General features: G+C 38.5%; 1 protein-coding gene across 1 annotated transcript in view; it reads left to right on the top strand.

Annotated features, from left to right (window-relative positions):
- SEMA3D (sema domain, immunoglobulin domain (Ig), short basic domain, secreted, (semaphorin) 3D) overlaps nucleotides 1–22332 on the top strand; it is a 93034-nt gene that overhangs the window by 33951 nt on the left and 36751 nt on the right. Inside the window, exons 5-7 of the mRNA XM_009872480.1 lie at nucleotides 2885–2978; nucleotides 6254–6382; nucleotides 12390–12532. Coding sequence (XP_009870782.1) covers nucleotides 2885–2978; nucleotides 6254–6382; nucleotides 12390–12532 — 366 coding nt within the window. The remainder of the gene's footprint in view (nucleotides 1–2884; nucleotides 2979–6253; nucleotides 6383–12389; nucleotides 12533–22332) is intronic.

Genomic DNA, 22332 nt, shown 5'->3' with positions numbered 1-22332 from the left:
TTCCCTAATAAGCCATTAATGCTTCTGGTACTCTTTGATGTGTGCTGTATAACTGGATTTTCAATGAAATAGTTTTGTAGGCTTCTTTGCTTTGCTACTTCAAATATTCAACTGAAATTTTGCATCTCTTGTATCGTGCTGATTGCTTAGCCTGAATGATCAAATGCATATCTGAATTGAACAGAATAGCTCACAGAAGGAGTATAAGAAAGGCTCTGATCTATCTCTGGGTCATTAGCGGGATGCCTTATTCACTCTACCACTGCACCTTTAACTACTTCACTTGTGAAGGTTTTCGTCAGACATTATGAAATTATGGATTTGGTCTGATTCTTCAGTCTGGCAGCCAGTCTAGACAAGGGGTCTGTCTCAATTAGATGTGACCAATTACCTTATGAGAGGAAATGGAAGAAGAATCCTAATATTGTGTTTCCTAATCCCCTCACCCTCTCCCAGTCCTGCCCCTCCTGCATTCCTCCTGGTTGCTCAGCTGCAGTGGTACGTTGGCCAGTCTTCAGCACTACTCAGGTCTCTTCTGATGGTGCATCTCTTCTGATGATGCAGCTGAATTAACAACTTAGAATGGCATCAGGTATATTTTGCCTTTCTTTCTTGGACCCACAACACCCTACAGCCACTGTCCTCACACTGCCTCTGTGACAAGGCAGGAGGGTGCTGAGGACAGACATAAATTTGACAGGCAACTGAAAATGTCTCCTTATTGTGTGAACTGAGTCCTACATGATAATTCAAAGCACTTTTAGTGCAGATTTGTTCTTTCAGTCTTTCCTTCTCCCTCACTTCCCTCCCTTTTTTCCCCCCATTTTTTTAATCTCTGTATTATAAGAGTGGAGAATGGGTGTATGATAATTAACAACCTCCTCAGGAAGCTGTGGGATGCCTGGGAGAGCTGGGGCCTGAGACGATCTCGCAGAGGCTGTGAAACCAGGCAAGGCTCTGCTGACCTTTGAAAGCTGCTGGTGGATCTGCCCAGCAGCCTGTTGGCCAGTGCCGGTGCTGTGAAAGCAGAGAGAAAAACAGTGCGGATCAGGTGACTCAAAACCGCAGCAGACAACGCTTTTGAAGCAGTACAAATCCCCTAAAGGATCACACAATTAACGGGGATTAAAGTCCTAGTCTTGCTATTGCTGCAGTCGCTGCCAAAACTTCTCTTGGCTGGTGAAGAGGAGGCTTGGCCCGGTTGGTGCTGTTAGCCACAGCTCTCCAAGGGATGCTCTTTTCTTTGAAAGCTTTGTCCGAAATGAAAGCAGGAGGTTAATTCTGTGTGAATGCCTGGTAGTGTCCATTAGTTTGTCTGGGTGAAGTCTGAAATATTTGATGTTGATCTCTAAAGCCCTTGGTTCCGTGAGTATCGCTGGACTTGCAGCCAGCCTCTTTGCATGGGACAAGGCAAAGGGTCCTCTGAGCAGCTCAGGACTGCACATCTTAGGAGAAAGTAGAATGGGTCAGTAACACAGCATTGTTACCAAAAAAAAAATGTTTAATTCTTAATTTAGTTTTGTCCATGGTGTGTTTGGTGCACTTCAGTAGCCTGAGAATTTGCTTTACCTGAAATCCCACAGGTTTGGGAAGATCACAAGGGCTGATCAAATTCTGCTTTGTATCAACTAGGATTGCTAGAGGAAGTGGAATTTATGTTCTTAGATTGGAATTGATTTTTTTTTTACTTTTAAGTAGCTTAATTACTCAATATCCTGGGCTTTTGTCTTCTGAACCTAGAGAGTTTAGGAGACACCTAAATGAAATAGATTCAATCGTTTATAATCTGATATGCATTAAGGATGAATTGAATTAATGTGTTATGAAGTCTGATCCTATGTGGCCATCTTTGGGCATACTTAAATCTCATTTGTACTCTTCAGTTCTCTTGCAAAGTAGAGATATAGAAACAAATAATTAAAATAATTTCAATCTTTTAAAAGTAATTGTTTGAATCACAGGGGTGTTTTTTTTAAGCTAGACTAAAAAATATCTCCCTACAATAGGTTTTAAACATACAGTGATTTGATTCCTGGTGGGATTTAGAATATTGCTGTAGGTAGGATAGTTTGTTTACAACGCTTCTGTAGGCAGTCTCTCTTCTCTAACAGCAGCCAAATTCTGAAAATCAAGTCTCTATACCTGCCAAGACTTCATTTTACTCCTCTGAGTAATCAGTTTGACTTCAGGAGAACTCACTAAAGCTTTCAGGTTAACTTGGCTTTTAGGAAATTAATGAAAGGAACAAGAGAAAGCATCCTTGCTGGCAATTCAAAACTATAATATAACTTCAGATTGATGCTTACAACAACTGAGCTGTTGATTGCTCACTGAAAATATCATGAATAGTTTTTAAATAATTTATTTTTTTTATCTTTCTCTGCGCCCTTATTCTATGACCCAGGAATTAATCACACTGTATTTGGGAACTTCAGGGATCTATTCTGATTGCTCTTGTATCATTTGCCTTGTTAAAAATAACAAGAGAGAGCATATGCTGCTTTCATTTAAAAAGGGCTGAACTGTGTCTGCTGCAAACATTATTCAGCAATCCCTGGAGAAATTTAAGAGTCAGACAATATCCTTCCTTCTGGGTGTCCTATTGCAACAGTCTATCAGCACTTTCCCAAATAGAAGCCAATGCCTTTTAAGTACAATCCAGCTTTTAATTTGAGTAGAAATTAGCAATGCATCTTTTATTTTTTTAGATTTTTGTCAATACTTTTTTGAGTTAAAAAAACCCCCCAGATATAAAAGAGACATGGACTATAAGCACCAATACTGAGATGACAGTTATGTCACTTCATACGTTAACAGAACAGTTAGTTTAAGTGAGCTTTTCTTTGCAGCCATACCAGGATAATGAATATGTGTTTATTCTCAGGAAACGGTATTCCGGCTGGATACTCAGAACTTGGAGTCTGGCAGATTGAAATGCCCTTTTGATCCTCAGCAACCATTTGCTTCAGTGATGGCAGGTAAGAAACCATCAGAGCCAGGAGCTCCTCTCAGAGATGCAATGGCTTTGTATGGGAGCCTGGGCTCAGAGGCTCAGCAGATGCCATTGTTAGAGCAACTCCAGCCTTCATCATGTCTTCAGTGCTGGTTTGTGCTCTCAGAGCTGAAGGAGCCTTCAGTCTGCAGATACCAAAGAGCTGGAAATGCACCAATGCACAGAGACATCTGCACAGCTGTGCAGCCTCTGCCAGTTGAGCACAGAAGAGATTTCATCCACACCCAGTCATTTCTCCTTTAAGATGACAACAAGAAAAACCACATGGACAGACAATGTTTGAAGGGCTTCTGGGCCTCTTTCTGCAATTATCAATATGTTCTGCCCTTTGAAGTCTGCTGACATCCACTATTTCCATAAATACATTTTTGAGGTTTCTATTTACTCGAGTAGCCACTTCTGAAGCTGGAAGCCTAAGGAAGCAGATAGTGCAATCTGCCTGCTGCCTGTGTCACAGCGCTGTGTGGTCTGACATTTGGTGCCAAGGAATGTCAGCTTGACCTCTGGATTTCAAATCACTGTAAGAGCTACTTTTGTCATGGTTTGGTTCATAGCTTTGGACAATTTTCATTTAACTTGTCCATCAAGCATATGAATACAAGATAAGAGTGGAGCACCATGACGTTTTCATTTACAGCCAAAGAGCAGTGGTGACAATGCTTTGAAGTATCAGTCACTCTGTGTTATAAAAAGAATATGACAAATGCTCAGTCTTTATTCTCAGATAATAAGATAGATGATTTGTGATTCTGACCCAACAGATGGGGCAGGACTTCCTTTATTAAAAACAATAGATTAAAGGCAGCACTTATTCTTCTCAGGGACCCCTAGTACTGTGTAATGACCATGAAGTCTATTTTTAAAATGGGATTCTAGAAACTTTAACTTTTTTTTTTTCTTCTTTTTGCAATAGAACTCCATGATTTATTATACTGTTGGCTAATTTCAGTAGCGCTCTAATGCTTTGACTACTCTATTAAATCTTGTAAAATGAAGAAGCTGCCATGCTTTAGCTAAATAAAACATGAACTTCAGTACGTAAGAATTCTCAGGCTAGATAAAATTAATGGTCAGAGTATTCTAGTATCTCTTCTCTGACTGTACCTGGTGTCAAATGCTTTGCAATAGTGTACAAGAAGCATTGTAAAGAGTTGCAAGCCTGACTAGAGAATGTGTTCTTGGCCTATCATTTGATAATTACTTTATTCCCCAAAGTGGCAGGAGAACGATATAGCTCATGGATAAGATACTGCACTGGGATGCAGTTCCCTCTTTGCCACTGATGAGAGGAGTAACCTTTGGCCTGTCACTTCTCTCTACCTAGTTTTATTTACCTGCTAAATGGTGATAAAGATTACTTGCATCATTCAGAAAGCACTTTCTAACCAGTTATACATATATGAACTAAATAGTATTCTATTTTCATTCATGTATGAAGGTTAATACAATGGTGTAATTTTAGTTCTTTGTAGAAATGCATAATCTCTCTTTGAATTCCACACAGCATTTCATCCCAAGTAAATTCCACAGATAAATTTTAAAAGCTATGTTTTTTGACCGGAAAAATCACCTGCTCATCATCCAGATTCTATTACAAATTACTGCTCACCAAAACCGTTCTGGACACAACTGGAACTTGAAATGAGAGCTACCAAAAGCAGAGAGAAGTGCTGAAAATGCCTTGTCAGCAGAGCCTAAGCAAAGATGGAGAATTTCTGTTAGCCCTGCACATTTATTGATCACTGAGTGCCTGTCAGTTAGCAAACACCAATTACCCTGCCCATTCCTCATTATGACAAATACCTTTCAGAATGCACTATTGTTTCTTTACAAAGGCGACATGCTGTCTGAAAGATGTGCTTTCCAACACTGTCGTGGAAATAATACATAAGTAACAATAGTAATGAGCTAAAAAGAAAGCTGATAAATCTTTTTTCACCAAGTAAAGAACTTGTGGATCGTGGGTTGTGGTTTTGGTTTTTTATTTCCCCTTGATCTTATTTTTTTAAGTGCATTTATATCTTTTGCAAATGAAAACACAAACATCTGTGTTAAATGGTATTTATTCTGCATTCACTCTCAACAAAAGACTTCTCTCGAAAAGATCTTGAGAAATGTTTCCACCCAGAGCATCAGAAAACCTGGAGATGGAACTCCTAGAAGGGAATTTTTGTGTATCATTTATCTTTTAAAATGACCGTCATTTATGAATGTGACCTGTTTTTTTTTTTACGAACTCCAGGGATTTATTGTTGTAAATCATTAAACAAAACCCAAACTCCTCCAATCAACAAAACTATCTTGTTATTTTGCAGAAAAAAAAAGACAATTGTAAAGTGCAATGTGTAGCAAAGAAAAAAGATCACAGTTATATTGTTTCTTTGTGTCTTTTTAGATAGCTACCATGATCTGAAGGAAAATACAAAGTACTGTGAAATTCTTAAGGTTGCAAAGTTTTGTGTTGACCACAAAACTGGCAGAAGACTAAATAGCAATTGCAGTTGCAGCAAGCACACTATATTATGTTATAGATACAGTTTTCTTATGAGACGAATTCTGGCTGCCTTATGGAAGCAAGATGTCTCATTTATTTTAGTGTTAAAATGATCACGATTTGGGTCTGCAGCCATATTCCTACCATGGACACATCACATAGTTGAGAAGAATTCCCATGGTGCCTAAATTCCAGTTTGTGAATGCAGTGTTGGATGGAGATCCCTACACCAGGAAAGGGCCAAACTGCAAAGTTCTCATGGCAAGGGGTCCGTCATGTTTACCAGCTCAAGCCCAGGAACAGCAAAGCCATCAGGATCGTGGGAAGCCTGGAACACAAGAGCTAGCCTGAAGGGATAGATGGTCATGTCCTTGCCATGGCTTCCAGGTCCACAGTCAGTGCTCATCTGGTAGGAAGTTCAGATCAAATACACCTTTACACCCTTAAGAGCCCGGCACCTATTAAAGCCTGGAGAATTTACTTTTCTGGGTGTCTAAAAGATCTGAAAATTAGACTTGCACTCCTTTGCTTCTCAGACATGTAATTAAAAATATTACCCTCATTTAGATGTAACTAACTTCACAGAACCCAAAATCTCATTAAAAATATAAGCCAATAATTCTTTAAAACATTAAATTAGTTCATAGGCCAATTAAACACAGGTGTTGTTCAACCAACAAAACACAAATAGTGTTAATTTTGTTTATCCCACAGCTGTAGAAACCCTATTTCTTTTTCATTTGCAGATGAGTATCTTTATGCTGGAACAGCTTCTGATTTCCTTGGCAAAGACACTGCTCTAACACGTTCTCTGGGCCCTTCTCACGACCACCATTACATCAGAACTGACATTTCTGAACATTACTGGCTTACTGGTAAGATCCCAAACATATGCTGTTGTCGTTTGCATTGTCCCTGCCTCTCTGAAGTTAATAGCCCCTTTCTTATATAAATACATGTCCAGTAACTATAAATATAGATATTGTATCATGGTATCTTCGGATTACGTAGGCTTTTTTTAAAAGAGCTCAGTGGAACAAAAATGCACTTGAGAAAAGGCACAGAGGTGTAAATGCTAATTAAGTAAAGAGTGGGTCCATAAGACCTAATCATTCTTTCCGTCTTTGATCTATGCATCTGTATATAGTACTGTAATTGGAATAATATCATGACTTAAATGCTTCTATATACAGTCTTATTGGAATATTTTTTTTAAAACCTTTTTTCCGATCACTTGTTAAAAGCTGTTCCCTACAACATGTTGAATTGACAGACTAGAAATTCCATGGGTTTAGGTAGAAGGTCTTTTTTTTTCTTTTCCTTTTTCGAGGGGGAAAAATACCCTTTGTTGCTGTGAGGATCATTTTAAAACCACTAAGGGCACCCTAAAATAGCTTCCCAAGCAAAACACTGCTTTGACTTGCCTATTAAAAAACATTCTGAGCTAGTAAACCCTCTAAAAAACTGGCTGCATTTACACCCAGCCAGTCTTAAACCACACACAGAGTAACATGGAAAACTTTGCTCACAAGCTAACCCTGGTCAATTAAAGCATCCCCCTTTTAGCCATCAACTGTCTTTAAAGATGTGGCAACACTGGCTCTGATTCAGGATGCCTGCGTAACTATTATGGGTGTATTGTAAAGCCAGGGCCTGCTGACCACAGGGTTAAGCTGCCTTCCCAGCAGACAGCTTCTGAAAGGGGTAATTTTGCCTCTTAACTCTTTGAGACTTCAACGAGAGGGAAATGTTCTTTTTCTTTATAATTTTTCCCCTACCCCATCTTCCCTTCTTTTAAGCTGTTACTTTATGTTTCTGTCTAGATGTAACTCCATCACCTCAGGATTTCTACTGTGAGATGAGGAGGAAAGGGGAAGCCTCTTGAAGTCATTTTGCCTTTCCAGATAGGAGCCGTCCTTAGGGCAGATAGAAAAATCTCACATTAGATTCTGCTGACTTATCCCACTTAACATCTCCTGTGGTCAAGACCTTTCTTGCCTCATCTCTCCTGTCTCTCATTTCTAGACATCCCTTGTGCAGTGCAAACCAGAAATGGGCTGTAAGTGATATGGACCAGGATGGGTCCATTCAGCGGGCAGTTCTCTAACTGGAACTAACCGTTCAAATGAATATCCAGTTTTATCACTGGCAGCCTGCTGGTGCTCAGTGTGGAAAGATGGCTGAGGTAACCACTTTCCTAAAGGATGCTATTATATCCTAAAAAGAAAGATTTACTGCAGTTTGGTGCTGAGGAGCATATGGTGTTATCATTAGTATAGATCCACCTTGATGAGCATTACAGAGTTCAGTTTGCAGCTTGAAAGAACTTATAGCTTAGATATCCAGTTCCAAGCATTTCTTTATGCTATTAATGTTTCTTCATGAGCAGTTTGAGGCAAGGGAACAGTACAAGAAAACAGAATAAACCAAAGGTTTGAGAACAGTTTATGTATTTTAGTTTGGAGGCTGGGTGAGGGGGTTTGTCTGCTTTCTTTTAGATTGATTCATGTTTTACTCTGTTTTCACTCAAAGTGTCTGTATTTGTGAAAGTTTTCTAAGGAGAATAATATATTAATACGTCTGAGTTTGAAAAACAGCTTTAGTGTGCTAGACTGCGACGTGAAAATTAGCCCACACTGTATAAACATTGAAGACCTCACATATTCTTCAGGTTTACCTTGTTTCCAGCCACATAAAAAACTACAGCCATGCTCTGTGTAAGACTTCGCATACACAGTCCATGCAGTGTTATACTAAGAGGCATAGATATAAACTAGGTGCTTTTCATATTTTGAAACAGTCCTTTTAAGGCTGGAGAAAATTTTGAGTGCAACTCTAAATGATGGGATCATTTCTGTAATAAGCCATAGGGTAGCTATTATATTTCTAGCTTCTTGTGTAACATTACTATTTACATACATTTGTGTTTTCAGATGATATTTGTATAATGAAAATATTTACTTGATTTCAGGTTTAAAACTCCCATCTCATCTAAATCCCTCCACCCCTAGATCTAACACTCATTTACCAAGCATTTACCTAGATCTCATTTGCCTCCAGGAAAAGTTGTACGTACCTGAGTAATTGTACAATTAGAAAACACTTATTTCCAGTCATGACTCATGTTTTACTTAGCATAAGATGTATAACTTGGGGGTTGTTTTTTCTTTTTTTATTTTTCCAGAAAGTGAAGAAGTTTTGCTATAAAGCACCGTAATATTTTTAAAGTTTAGTTTTATTCTGTTTCTAGAAACAGGATTATCCTTTCCTGAGGGAAGGGAGGGAAAGACAAAGCACAAAGGAAAAATGCGTAGGATACCTCACAGTTCCTTGCAAGGCAACTCTATCTTGACTAATTAAGACATGCCTTAATCTCAGTGACTGAATAGCAGCTCCACAAAGGAGAAAGGGAGGAAGGCAGCTAATCTTTCCCATGACTCACGCTCACACAGGCTCATACTCTGAAGACAGAGGGGATGTTGCTTCTTCTCAGACTTAGCTCTTCTGCAGAACGAAAGCATCAGGCGCTCCCACAGCCGCTGGCTGGCTCTACTTTATCAGTGGCCGTGGCTAGGGACAAGACACGGGGGCTGGTGGCCCCACTCCAGATGGAAAAGGCACCCACTGGAACCAAGCCTGCCCTGCTCCTGCCCAGTGGGTGGAAGGAGGTGTCCCGTGATGGGATACCCAAACCCTACATATAGGCAGGCATGAAACAGATACACATTCCTCCCTCTGTTATAAAATAGTCAGAGAGAGTGTTTTCCTGAATTACAGTCATCTTTTTTTAAATTTTTTTTAATTGCAATTTAGTAATCTTTGTCAAGGCAAAGACTTGAAGGCAATAACTTCTTTATATCCTGTGAACTTTAGAGGGGATTCTGCTCAGTTAACTCTAAAAGGCAAAAGCTCAGTCTTTTCACTTGTCTCTGTAATTTACAGAGTGAGGTGACACTTCCAGAGGGTGACTCACCCCACCTATTGTAGGAATCTGTCTCAAAATAGGATTATTCATGGTCACTTTTTTCCTTATGACCCTCCCTGTGAGAGTTCCTGTATGAGTACAGGTTCAGAGCTTGACTTCTAGATAGTTAAAGGTGAATGAGGTCGGCACTACCCTTAGCACTTTATCTTGTGTATTTCTGGCAGCCCAACTGCAAAGAGCTGCTGCCTCCCACTGTTTTGGGTGGTTTTTTTCATTTCTTCATGTTCTGGGATTTGTTCCTCTTTTCCTATCTTCTTCTTCTGAGCCTAATGAGTCTTACCTCTCTGTAGGTCTTACTAAGACACACACGGTCACACTAAGACTGCTGCTGGTGTTAGAAGGCTATGAGAGCTGGCAGGTAACCAAGAGCAACGACAAACACTCCAGTGAATCCACCAGTGAAGAACTGGGTGTCACAGTTCTCATTAGACCACAAGGACATGTTTATAAAAAGTGTGAGAAACACCTGAGTTTATTGTACCACTTATTGTCAGAGCCTCTATGTCATCACAGAGCTCTACGTGGTGGGTTAAATTCAACTTAGCCATGAAATTAATATGTGAGAAAATCTTCTATTAAAGCAATTATGGGGGGACAACTGTGTATAGCAAAACAAACAGTGGTTTGAAATCACCATCATATGATATGTTTCCCATGCAAGGAATCCAAAAACCTAATTCACAGTTGGTTTAAGTGCACTTTTTATGTAGCATGGATAGGTTACAAAAGATGAGACAAAGATCTCACTTGCAAAACGTAATGTGCTTTTCAGATCATGATCTCCTTCATCAAATTGTTTTTGGTCTCATTGTCTTCATATCTTTAACAGTGTATTTTTGTTTGGATATAACTTTCAACTTCAGTGTATTCAATTGTGATTTAAAATCATTAAATATTTTTGTTCCTTTAATTTTTTAGATATTCTTCTAAATCCGTTCCAGGAACTGGTATTGAGACATTTGTTTTTGCATTTGGCTTGCCAAGTAAAGCAATGAAATTTAATTTAAAAAAAACCACATATATTCAAAGTTTTGTTCTGTGAACGTGGATTCAGAAAGAAAAAAATCTGTGAAATAAAGCACGATATAGAAGTATTTCATAGGTTTCCCTGTTAAACAGCTATTTTGCTAACCTCATATTTAAGAAACCATACTGGAAGCATATATATGTATTTATTCATGCTTAGAGATCTGATCTTCAAAGTAGTCTTACAGACCCTGAGGGGTAACTGAATATTTTCTTTATGCTCATTTTGAAATCCTAACTTAAATTTACAGAGCTCGATGCCTACATCATTTCATTTTTCTGCTGACACCAATCTCTAGTGTCAGAAAAGTTGAAAATGGAAGCAGCACTGTGGCTATTTTGATCCATAAATTTACTCTTCTGTCACGAAGGTGCACATTCAGCACTTAAACACATCCCATTTTGTCTTCGACTGTGAACTTTGAATCAAGGACCCTCTTTTTGTCCTGTGTGTACTGTAGAGTTCATGGTGAAAATTCCTCAAGGCTAATATAAAGTAACAATCATTATAAGAAGGACAAAGGCATGAAGATACATTAAAAGCTGATAATAGTATTCCCCACACATCACCAGTGTGCTCTGTTTGCTCTACCATCCTACACCGCCCTCCTTACTGCTTTCTACTGCAGCCTGCCTGCTCACAGGGGACAGACTGTGTATTTTATTGCTGAAAGAATGTATTTTAGAGTCAAGAGTCTCTTTGCACCGTATTTGTATAGCCACTTCTGTTTAAAGAAAAATGCCATTGATCCAAGCGCCCTGAAGAGAGCTCAACTATTGTAGCATGTTGGAGAATATCTTAAAAGTCACTTCGCCGAGTATCTGATTCACTTGTGCAAGACACTGTCATTGCCTGCTCCGCTGCAGTCAGGGACCCCTGGAATTCTGGAATTCAAATTTCTGATTTAAAGTAAAAGGATAAACCAAACCCAAACCAAAACCAAAAATACAGAACTAGTGAGCAGGTAGAGAAGGACTGAAGGTCACAGAGGGAGCTGAGGAAGACAGGAAAGGACGTGTATTAAATTCTTGTGCCAGTAAACATCCTCATAAAATGCAGGCAGAGGCACTCAAGCTTGCTGTGGAAGAGACCAGAAGTAATGTAACAGTTCAGCATGTCAAGGCAAGGAATGCTGGAGCATTTCTTGCAAAAAGCAGACTTAAATAACCCAAATGAACCATTATGTTGATATAGATTATCTGTTTTCATGCAGAACAAGGAACTGTGTTCTGAATATTGACCAGTTAGTTGTGGAGTTTGGTGTGCTAACTTGAAAATCTCAGCATGGCACTGTATTGGATTTGATAGATATAGTCAGTGAGATTGTTATTGCACAGATATGTAGAAAAATTTTAACTCAGGAAAGCTGTCGTTTATATTGAATTCTTAATCCTGCGGATCAGTAGAGGCTCTTTCATTCCTGTACAAGCTATCTCTAGTAAACAGTAGTGTATTTCTGTACTCAAAATTGCTTCAATGTGTAATTAAATTAATTTAAATTCTATCCTTTGTGATTTCAGAAAATCTACTTAGCTTGATGTTGGTGGCTGAAGCAGTAATGTAGATTTTTTTAGGCAATATTTTGTACTGAGAGTTATACTATATTCAGAGAGGGGAAAATAGCCAATGCTGCATATTTATGCAAGCAGTGGTAAAATATAAACATGAAAACATCACACACAGAGTAAATGCCTCAGAATCTATGGTGTTTTTTTCTCAGAGCTAGTAAGAAACTTGCCACTACATGTCTATATAAAGATATTTTATTTCACTGGAAGATGTAACATAAATGCAGATATTGAAGCAAAAGTTTAGTATCAAGTGTTAGACTTTCCTTCAGATTTCTAAACCTTTTTTTGGGAACTTCTAGGAGCAAAATTCATTGGAACTTTTCCCATCCCGGACACCTATAACCCAGATGATGACAAGATCTACTTCTTTTTCCGAGAAATATCACAAGACAGTGGCACGTCTGACAAGACAATCCTTTCCCGAGTTGGGAGAGTTTGTAAGGTGAGAACTCTTCCTCTTTATTTTATTTAAAGAAAAAAAAAAAAAAGAAAATGTTTGGTTTGTTTCTGTGAGAAATCTGTTTTCCTCTTCAGATCAGGAGAAAATAGTGTTGTTACTCAATGAGCCACCATAATAGTTCCTCTGAACATGAAATGCTAACGCCATCTTAAATATACATGTCTGAAAAATAGACTCGATATTTTCTGTGAACCTGGCTCCTGGTCTGTTGCAGTGTAAAAAGTTTGATTTGGTTGGTGCCTGACCTCCTTTAAAACAATGACTCCCTTCACTTTCTCTTTCATTACACTTGGTTTTGCCCCTTATGAAAGATTTCTGCCCCTATGGTGTTCATAATGCAGACTGATTTTCATGAGCTGCACGCTTTTTGAAGAAGCATCTCTGGCAAGGGCAGAAGCCCCCTCAAAATGAAGGGAAACAAAATCCTGCATGTGAAGACAGCAGTTGGTGTAGAGCTTGCTAGTTCTGCTAAGGTCTTCTTCACACTACAGCAGAAGCATCTGTTGACTTGTGTCAAGCATACTCTCTAGCCACACCTTTGACCCATAGCATTGTCAGAACAGAAGCAGTCAGTATAAGTGCTCCTATCTTGTCTTTAGGTCCTCAGTGAATCCAGGTATCACTGGTAAAAGACAGGAAAAATGGGACTTCAAAGTAGTGTTTGCATGAGTAAGTAGTACCTCTGAGCAAATGTTTCCCTCATGTGATGAAATAGGTGTCACCAGCAGCATCATAGTGATCACACAAGTAGATGCATTTCTGTGGTATTTTATTCAGAAGCTTTCATCTACTTGCATTTTCTGAGCAATGTGACTGCTGACAGTGAAAATTATCCTCTTAGGAAGCAAACAAACAAAAAGAGTTTGTGATTTTCAGTAAGATGCACCTAGAAGAGCACCCATTCAACTAATGGACACACACTGGAAAACAGAGTAAATCTTGCAGCCCAGTAAACTCGTAGCTCCAGTGGAGACTTCAGTGACCACAGCCATTTCACACTTCTATCCATGTCCTAAAATGTTAAAAAATAAACCAAAACACACCTTATTCATAAATCAGTTCTTTAGTAGGTTTTTAGCCAGACGAAGGAATGGGTAATCTTTAGTTGGGTATTTCGCAGCTGAGTGATTAATGGCAGAATGGAAACGCAAACATATATGATTTGCTGCTAGACATGGCATTTGCTGATTATGAGAAAGCACTTAGTGCATTAGGAGAAATTGGTAGACAACATTTTTAAGCAAAGGCATAGTAAACTAAGATATATTACCTAGAGATCTACAGCATCCTTCACCTAGAGAAAAAAGAGATAAGGTATCATAATAAAAGCAAACATATTGTAAGGAAATGACCATATGTAATTGTACCTTAAATGAGACTGAATTTCTAGAGTACTCATGTGAACAGGAAAAAAATGTCATGAATTTTATTTTTAATAGTGAAAGCAAAACAATGGAAACTGGTAAGTAGGTTGATTATTATTGTTAGTTTTGCACTGTCTGCTTTATTTAGTGAGCACTTCCCAATGGATGCAGAATTCTCTTGAAAATTCAGATTCCTGTTTTCTTTGCACATATTTTGCTTACCTGCAACTAAAAAAAAAAAGTAATTCAAATTCTTATAATGAAAATGGCATTATACTAGGTATTTAATCTAAATTGAAAAGTGCAAAGAGACTCCTCTGTTTATGGACCTCTGGATCTGTGCTCTAATATGAAACATCTGCTCTGCTTAATTATCTCTGATATTGGATCAATGTCTTTGGTTGCAACAGTTGATAACAACAGTTTCTTCTTGCATTGTCTCATTAGTGTGACCTATACCACACAAAGTTAAGCCTTTGCCTTATTTCCACATAACAAGCGGAAAATAACAGTGGATGGGAGGAGTCCAGCAACTTCTGAAATAATTTCCTTGGTCCAAACCCTTTTTTTTTTCTGCTAGTACCCAATTCCTCTGTACCTCACTGTGCCGTAAGGCTCCTGTTCGTTAATGCCAGAGACACATACTGAAATTAGAATAGGCGTTGTTTTTAATGAGGAGGTTTGTCAATGCAGTCAATTCTTTGGCTAATTTTCAATGGCTCTCTCACTGATCCTCCCCCTTAGGGAAAATCTTCTTTGGAGAACATTTCCCTTTTCCCAGCTACTTTCAGACCCTGAAGATTACAGTACTATTGCTGGCAGTTCTTCTCAGAGTCAAACAGCTGTCACTTGTCCTGTTCATAAGACCATACTTACCGTCTTGAAGCACGCGTTGTAATAACGCAGACACTGTAGCACTAAACAGCACTGATTTAGATTTACGTCATCTGCATTCTCTATATCACCAGGGGATATCTGTATGAATTGGGAGGAAGTGCTTTCAACAGTCACTTTAAGAACCAGTTGTGTAATTTATCATGGCAGACGGCATTTCCTATTTTGGGGTTGAGAGAGGCAGAGAAAGTATCATTGGCCTATCTGTAATACCTGATAGTACTTATGGTATGTTCCTACTTGCATAAAATGTAATCTGTTGGGTTATTTGCTCTTTCGAGTCAGGTCGTAAGTAAAATAACCCACAAACTAGTAAAGTGTAACCAGCACTGTGTATATGTTTGTTTTGTTTTCTTTTTAAATATGTGTATATTAAATGATCATACAAAACTTCTTAAGAGCATGGACCCACCTATTTCTATTTCTAGAAACACAGACATAAGCTTTCACAGCTACATTGTCTTCAAGCCCACACTGCTGAGCCAGTTTGCATCAGCTAAAGACGCAACACAGTCATTAGATGCTGAGCCAGATTTGGAAAAAATAAATTGCAGCATCCATGCAAGTAACAAATCAGCTACATCTTCGTATACATATCCACCAGAAAATAATGACAGAATTGTAATTTTGTTTAAGGACAACCTCATATATGCACAAATGTAGCCCTAGAAAAGACTTAGGTTTCCCTCCCATTTTCCCCACTCAAATAAAGTGAGAAATGAAAATCTTAACTTACAGAAATCCACAGAAAGGTCTTAGAGAGAAAGAAAGATTGTTGGGGATTTTGTTTGTTTGTTTTCTATATAGAAACACATTTTTTCATAGTTACAACCTCATTCTATTGGAATGGAGGGGAAATTAGCCAAAAGCAGTAGTCTCTCTGCTGCAGTAAGAAAATTGTGTTTATTATTACAGCGGTTTGCATTTGCTGTGTTACAAGATTCTCTTTAACAGTTTTGGTAATGTATTGCAAAAGTTACAGCATGCAGTCTTAGAGACCGATTTCTGAGACTTCAACTGCCAAGAAATCAGACTTTAGCCCCAGATGCTTCCCCATATTTCCCAAAGTACTCACTATCCAGAAGCGGCCTTTGTTCTGGTGGGAACAAGTGAGCTCTTTGTCCTTTTTTTTTTTTTTTTGTATGCCATTCCACCCCCATATATACCATGCTGTACCTGGGGACAAGAATATAGCAATTAGGCACAGCCCTCTTGGTTAAAGTGTACTTTTTAAACACACTGGAATGTAAGCATTCTAAGAGCTCCTGAGTCGAGAGCCCAGGACACACCCTGCATTCCACCTTTGGATAATGTGATTTATTTCCAAAGCCATGAACATGAGCAGAGTTCAAGGCTATGACCTTACCTCCCGTCTGGTGCTTAAAGGCAATTTATATTCCCGGAATGGCAGAAGGGAGCTATTCCTCCATGACTCCAAGTCCAGGGTCTCTGGTGGGCTCTGCCATGGGGCTGCTTATGTGTAAAAATTAAGAGGTGTTTTTCTTGTCCTGGAAGTAGTCTAGCCATGCCTTTACTGTGACTAGGGATAACTGGGTCATTAACATTCTTTATGTTTCTATATTGTGTAATGCATCACTGTGTAGATAATTGATCTATCTCCAAAACCATTTGAGTTGTCCGCATAGCATAATGCTTTACCATTCAGCCGTATTAGCTCGGGTCCCGGAAGCGAAATAGCCATGTTAACATGTTCTCAGCAGGGCTAATTAGTCTGGGCTCACAGCCACACTCGTGCAGCTCTCCTGCTTCCAGTTCTGGAGGCAACTCATTCCAGACAAGCTTTAACTTACTGCATGTTGCATACTTAACGTGTTTTCTTTGTCGCCATAATATTGCCTAGCCACAATGCTAACCATGAACAATAGGGTTTTGGATGTGTGTGGGTTTTTAAAAATTGATTAATTAAGTTCAAAATTATTAAAAATTGTTAAATTATTAAAATAACTTCAAAAATTGCATTCCCAGAAAGACTTTGGCCCTCATTTGCCCCTTTGCAGCAGTGGGTCTTTCAGCAGCCAACTCCTCTTAGACTTCCAAATTTGATATTTCAATATTATGTGCCATTTGAAGGTTTTCAAATTATATAGAAAAGCAGATGCTCATCAAGATGATTTCATTTTAAGGGCTGATGTGTTGAAGACAGACCAGTTCCATATAGTATCTGCTTCTAACTGTGATGAATTAAGAGATATAACATCAGGCTTTGTCAGGTCTTTTGGTACAGCTTTCTTTATTGGCAAGGGTACAGGCATGAGTGTAGGAAGTTTTGTACATTTTTGTCCCTTATGGGTGTGTTTCAGCAATGTAATTGGTGGTTCGTTTGAGGGGGGAAATCATGATTTGCAGATGAAGCAAAAAATATGTAAGCTATGCTTATGTATAAAGAGGTGTGACTGAATTTTACTGAGCCGCAGGGAAAATGAAAAAGAAATTGCAGTGTCAAGATAGAGCTTTAAAAAGTGGATTATGAATCTGCAGCTGCACAACCTCTGAAGCAAACTCTGGAAATCATCCTAGTTGCCAGAGAGACTCATTGCAGAAGACACTATCAGTAACCCACTGTCTTGGAAGTGGGAAGCCTGCAGAGTTAATTGGAGTTCTGAGGTGGGATCCAAAGCCCCTGACTTCAGAGTGCTTTGATTCAGATATTCGGTATCTTTAAGAGTAGCAAAAAAAAAGACTGTGAGTTTGGAAATTTTCTGATGTGATAAAATTTGCTTCCAAATTCTTTCTCCTATCACTACCTTTAATATGAAAATGTGTCATGGTTTACAGTTCAGGCTTTGTTGTTGTTGATGGAGGACATTGTTGTAAAAACAGATGTTTTAGGATGTTAAACTCTAAAGGACTCTGTAAGGTGTTATCCTACTTTTGTTTTTTGGTCTCGTGCTTTACCAGCTCTCAAGCTATGGTTGTCAGTACTGTGGTCACACTGTCCCAGTGTGGCTTTAGGCCCGTGTATGTACCCAGGCAAGGAAAGTAATTATGAGGAATTCACTTCAATCAGTAAAGGCAGATGACTTTTTTTTAGAGGAAGACTCCTCCCATCTTCCAACCCAAATAAATCTCTCTTGGAAGGATCTATTTTCCACTGACTGTAGAGGAAACTTTGCCCTACTGGGTCCCTGGAATGTGAAATTCAAGTAATTCTTATTTAAGAATGTGAAATTCAGAATGGCAAATTCAGGCCTATTTATTAAGAAAGAAACCAGCCTACAGTTTTGGGCAATGTTCTTAATATTAGTAAACCTGCTGGAGGTAATATTGGCAGGATTTTTGAATGGTCTTGTGGTAAAATGGTGCTTAATTTTCTTATTTCATTTGTCTCAAACCACATTCAAACTTGCTGTTGTCATCTTCCTATCTCTACTTGAGCCTGTTAGTTTCTGGCTTTTGTTTTTCTTCATGGTAAGTTTAGTAACAGTCCAGAATTTTTCTTTGCTGTATAGTTAGATTTTCCAGTTTGGATTCCATCCAAAGATAATTGAGTAGAAACCTCTGGATGTGTTGCTTAAACACTTTACAAAACAAAAATCAACATTTTCGGTAGTGAACAAAACATCTATGCATGTTTAAGGTGAGCACATTGCCATTCTGAATGAAATAGCAACAATCCTGCTTGAGGAGCAGAAACTCAAAGCTAGAATACTTGTTCTTTCCCTCATAGTTCAGGCAGATGAATTTTTCATAGTAGATTCAGCCTACAGTCTTGTAGTCTTTGCTGCGGTTGTGGTAAAGACCCTCTTTCCCATTGTCTTAAAGCCTAGAAATATCTGAATGCCCAGAGTGACATCCCGCCCCATGAGTCTCACGTCAGCTTTCTGATGATGCTGGATCATCTTGCCACACATTCAGCTGCTTGAGCTTCACTGTAGTTTCAAGCTAAAGGCTTCCCTGGTTCAGTCCTGCTGAGACTTACTTATTTCAGCTGAGGAAGCCAAATCCAAGCTTGACACCAGCCACAGCACTTCTGCACGCTGCATGGGTTAAGACAAATGTTTAGCTTTTCTGTTTGTTTGGTTTTGAGATCTGTATTTGACCCTGGTTGTGCAATCAACTTTGGACATTCACAGAACTCAGTGAATGATTTGATCCACATCCTATAATCTCAGTCTGTAGAAGATACTTTTTAACCTCTAATTCTGTTTGCAGCAAGCAGTGTGGTTCGCACTGCAGGAATGAAAGCCAGGCAGCACACAGCAGTGACAGGTTATGAGATCAGTAAATATACTGCACTAACGACGAGACAGAGGTGAACTGACTTTCCCAAGTTTGCTCAAGATATCCATAGCAGAGCAGTCAAAGATCTAAAGTCACATGTGACTCTTTTATCTTGCTTATATTGCAAGTGTATTGTAATTCTCTGGCAAGTCACACTTCACTTGTTGCTTCACGTTTTTGGATCTGACCCATAGCCTGCTGACACCATGGGAGGAATCTTTCCTCTGACAACAGTATGGTTTGGAAAAGAAATTTTGAACATGAATTCCTGAAAGAGGAAATCTTATTTTCCTGTTTTAGGTCAATACCTAATGGAGTTGGGTAGGGCCAAAATATGCAGAGTAAAATTAAGTAATTAAAAAAGAACTGTGAATTTGAAGACAGAATTCCAAAGAAGATTATTCACTATTTCTTCATTTATAAAGTCTTCTAGAGGAGATTTTTTAGTTTTTAATTTGTTGGTTGAGGAGGGGGTTGGATATTTTTGTTTTTTTGTTTTTCCCCATAATGTAAGGCCTTACTGCAGGGGATGCCGTTTGTTTCTGGTGGCTTTGAAATGTAGCTAGGTTTCAGACAAGAGAAGGGCTCCAGGGCCTTTTGCAGTTTCAGCTCTTTTCCCCTCTGTTCTCCAGCATTTCCTTTTATTCAGGCCAGGAATTCACTTTGGATGGTCCTTCTGCACATCTTGCCACTGGCTCTAATTAATAACCTGCTTCTAGAAATTCCACTCATTGTCCTTTTTTTTTTTTTTTTTTTTTTAGTTCTTCTTTTGATTTAAAGGGCTCTTCAGGATAAATACTGTCTTTAAAGTTTTATGAATCACAGTGTTTGACATCTTTGATGTTGATTGATTTTCAGAAAACTGCACTTTTTGTTCTAATGTTCAATTTGTCACTGTTACTTACAAACAAATAAGATATTTAAAACCCCAAAGATGCAGATGTTCTCTAGCTTTGTTGCCATCTGTTTTCCTGCCTACTGGATTCCAGGACTAACATTTGTGCATTTTAATGGAGATACAATAGAATAGAAAATAGATAAAACACGAAATATTTAATTTGTTGATTATTAAATCACTTGTTCATAGGACAATATTTTTTTCTAACCTGATTTTCCTGATAAACTTATGTTTAACTAGAGGATTTGAAAAAACTGTTGTTTGCTCAGTTATACATAAATTGCAGAGCAGAAAACAGATTTCCATGGAAGTCTCCCAAGAAAGGCATATGACCTTAATTTACTTCAAAAATTTTACATTGCGGCATTTAGACAGCATACTTTCTTAATGTGAGAGAGCCATACACTTAACTTTGCTCATTGTAGTGGTACCTCAGATATTTCAGTTCTTAATGTACTTTGGTAGAAACCCGATTTCTTACTCCAGCAAATTGTTTTTTAGAAACAGCTCACTGAATAGGGTTGAAATTTTAGAATTTCTATAGAATAAAAGTCCTTCTGATCTATAAAAATCATACAGGATTACTTCTCCCTTTATCTAAGTAATTTCTGTGTTTAAATCTTTGTGATATTTTTTGTTAGTATTTCCTCAACAGGTGACAGATTGAACTGCCCAGCTTCTAGTTGGTAATTATCTAAATCTCTCACAAGCAATCACAAGTAACCTTTTTTTTTTTTTCCATTAAAAAGAAGGTTTTTCAGGAGGAAGCGTTGGTATCTGTTACAGCTTGTGAGGTTACAAAGCAGTAAGTGCTAATTAAACCTTGATTTATATTCAAAAAGAAATATGCAGTCCTAAGTGCCTTCATCTGTACTGCCACAAAGTTTATAGTAAACACTGCTAATCCAGTGTATTTAGAAGTGATGTTTCAGAAGATAAGATTTCAGATCCTTGTGGCTGCTCATCTGTTACAAGGAGATTAGCCATAGTTTTGGAATGAAAAGCTTGCTCATGCTGCCTTCTCCTTCTCTCAGCACTTAAATTTATCATGTATTCTTTGTCTCATCTCCCTGAAATATTTAGCGTTCTTGGTCTTTGATACCAGTATCTCTTGTCCAAATTAATTTCAGTGCATCCAGTTTGTGGACACTTCCATTGGTGTTGAGGCAAATCCTTACTTGGTGTAAATCAGTCCAGTGATCTTTTTTTTGATCCTATAACTTTGTGATGAATTCTAATTTCTATTCACCTGTTGAACTGACTGGCCTTTGTTTTCATGACTGCCTCTCTTTCATCCATTTTTCTAATCCAATGACTGCCCAGCTTGGACATCCTGTTATATTAATGCCTTGCTCTACATCCACTTCATAGTGTTTGAGCATGTCAGTGATCCATTGCAGACTGTTGGTACTAAATATTTCATCTTCTTTCTTTAAACAGCTCAGCCTTGTTAAGATTTTGGGCCAGTATGTTCTTTGTCCAGCCTCTCAGAGGCCAATAGTAATGAACTACCATGGTCTACGGAACCTTCAGCTGAGTAGCCAGATATGATGCAAAGCTAATGAGTTCATGCCAACACGATCTGAAGGAAAAAAGAGTAACCGCATGTTCTCCAGAACCTGAAGCCTCGAGACATGTCAAAGATTGACCTAGTACGCACTGAAAAATAGTATTAGGAAGGGTTTAACATTCTTCAAAAAACTGAGATTTCCAGAGCTTGATAATACAATTATTGCTTGAGAATCCACAAGCAGATATATTCCTATACTATGAATAGTTTTTGAACCTCCTTGGCTGGACCTGAGCTAATTCTACTTGTAAATAAGATCACCATGACTGCTATTATTTCGTAGTGGATCTTGGTGTGCTGGCTGGTCATTGAATTCCTCTTGCTCCTTTATAAACTGTACAGTGTTACTGGCAACTTTTGGATATGTAAGGCACTTAGTGAATGTCTTTTCTAATGTCTCTTGAATGTAAGTAGCATGATTAACATCGTATGCTGGCTTGAGAGTGAGGAAACATGGATACATCTTAAATACAGTGGAATTGTATTTTAAAGCATACAGCACTTGCTAAGACTACTTCCTATGAGCACAGTATTTTGTTCCTACTGTGCAGGAACTCAGTGACATATTTAAAATAAGCATTTTTGAAAATGCTGTATTGGATCATGACTTAAGGATGGTAAAACACTTAATACTTATTTTCTCATCTCTTGAAGAAGCTGAATGCCTGTGATGACAGGAGCAGGAACTAGACAAGGGTGATTTTTCCATGCTAGCCTCATCACATCTTGCTTGCTCCCCGTTTTCTGATCCTAGCCAGACAGTCGGAGACATCTCATCTCCTGTGACGGTGCACTGCATCCACCAGAAATTGAA

The sequence above is a fragment of the Apaloderma vittatum genome, unplaced genomic scaffold (genome assembly GCF_000703405.1).
Source record: "Apaloderma vittatum isolate BGI_N311 unplaced genomic scaffold, ASM70340v1 scaffold3697, whole genome shotgun sequence".
Classification (NCBI taxonomy): domain Eukaryota; kingdom Metazoa; phylum Chordata; class Aves; order Trogoniformes; family Trogonidae; genus Apaloderma; species Apaloderma vittatum.
The sequence above is the reverse complement of the archived record's forward strand: the minus strand, read 5'-3'. Positions and strand labels throughout refer to the sequence as shown.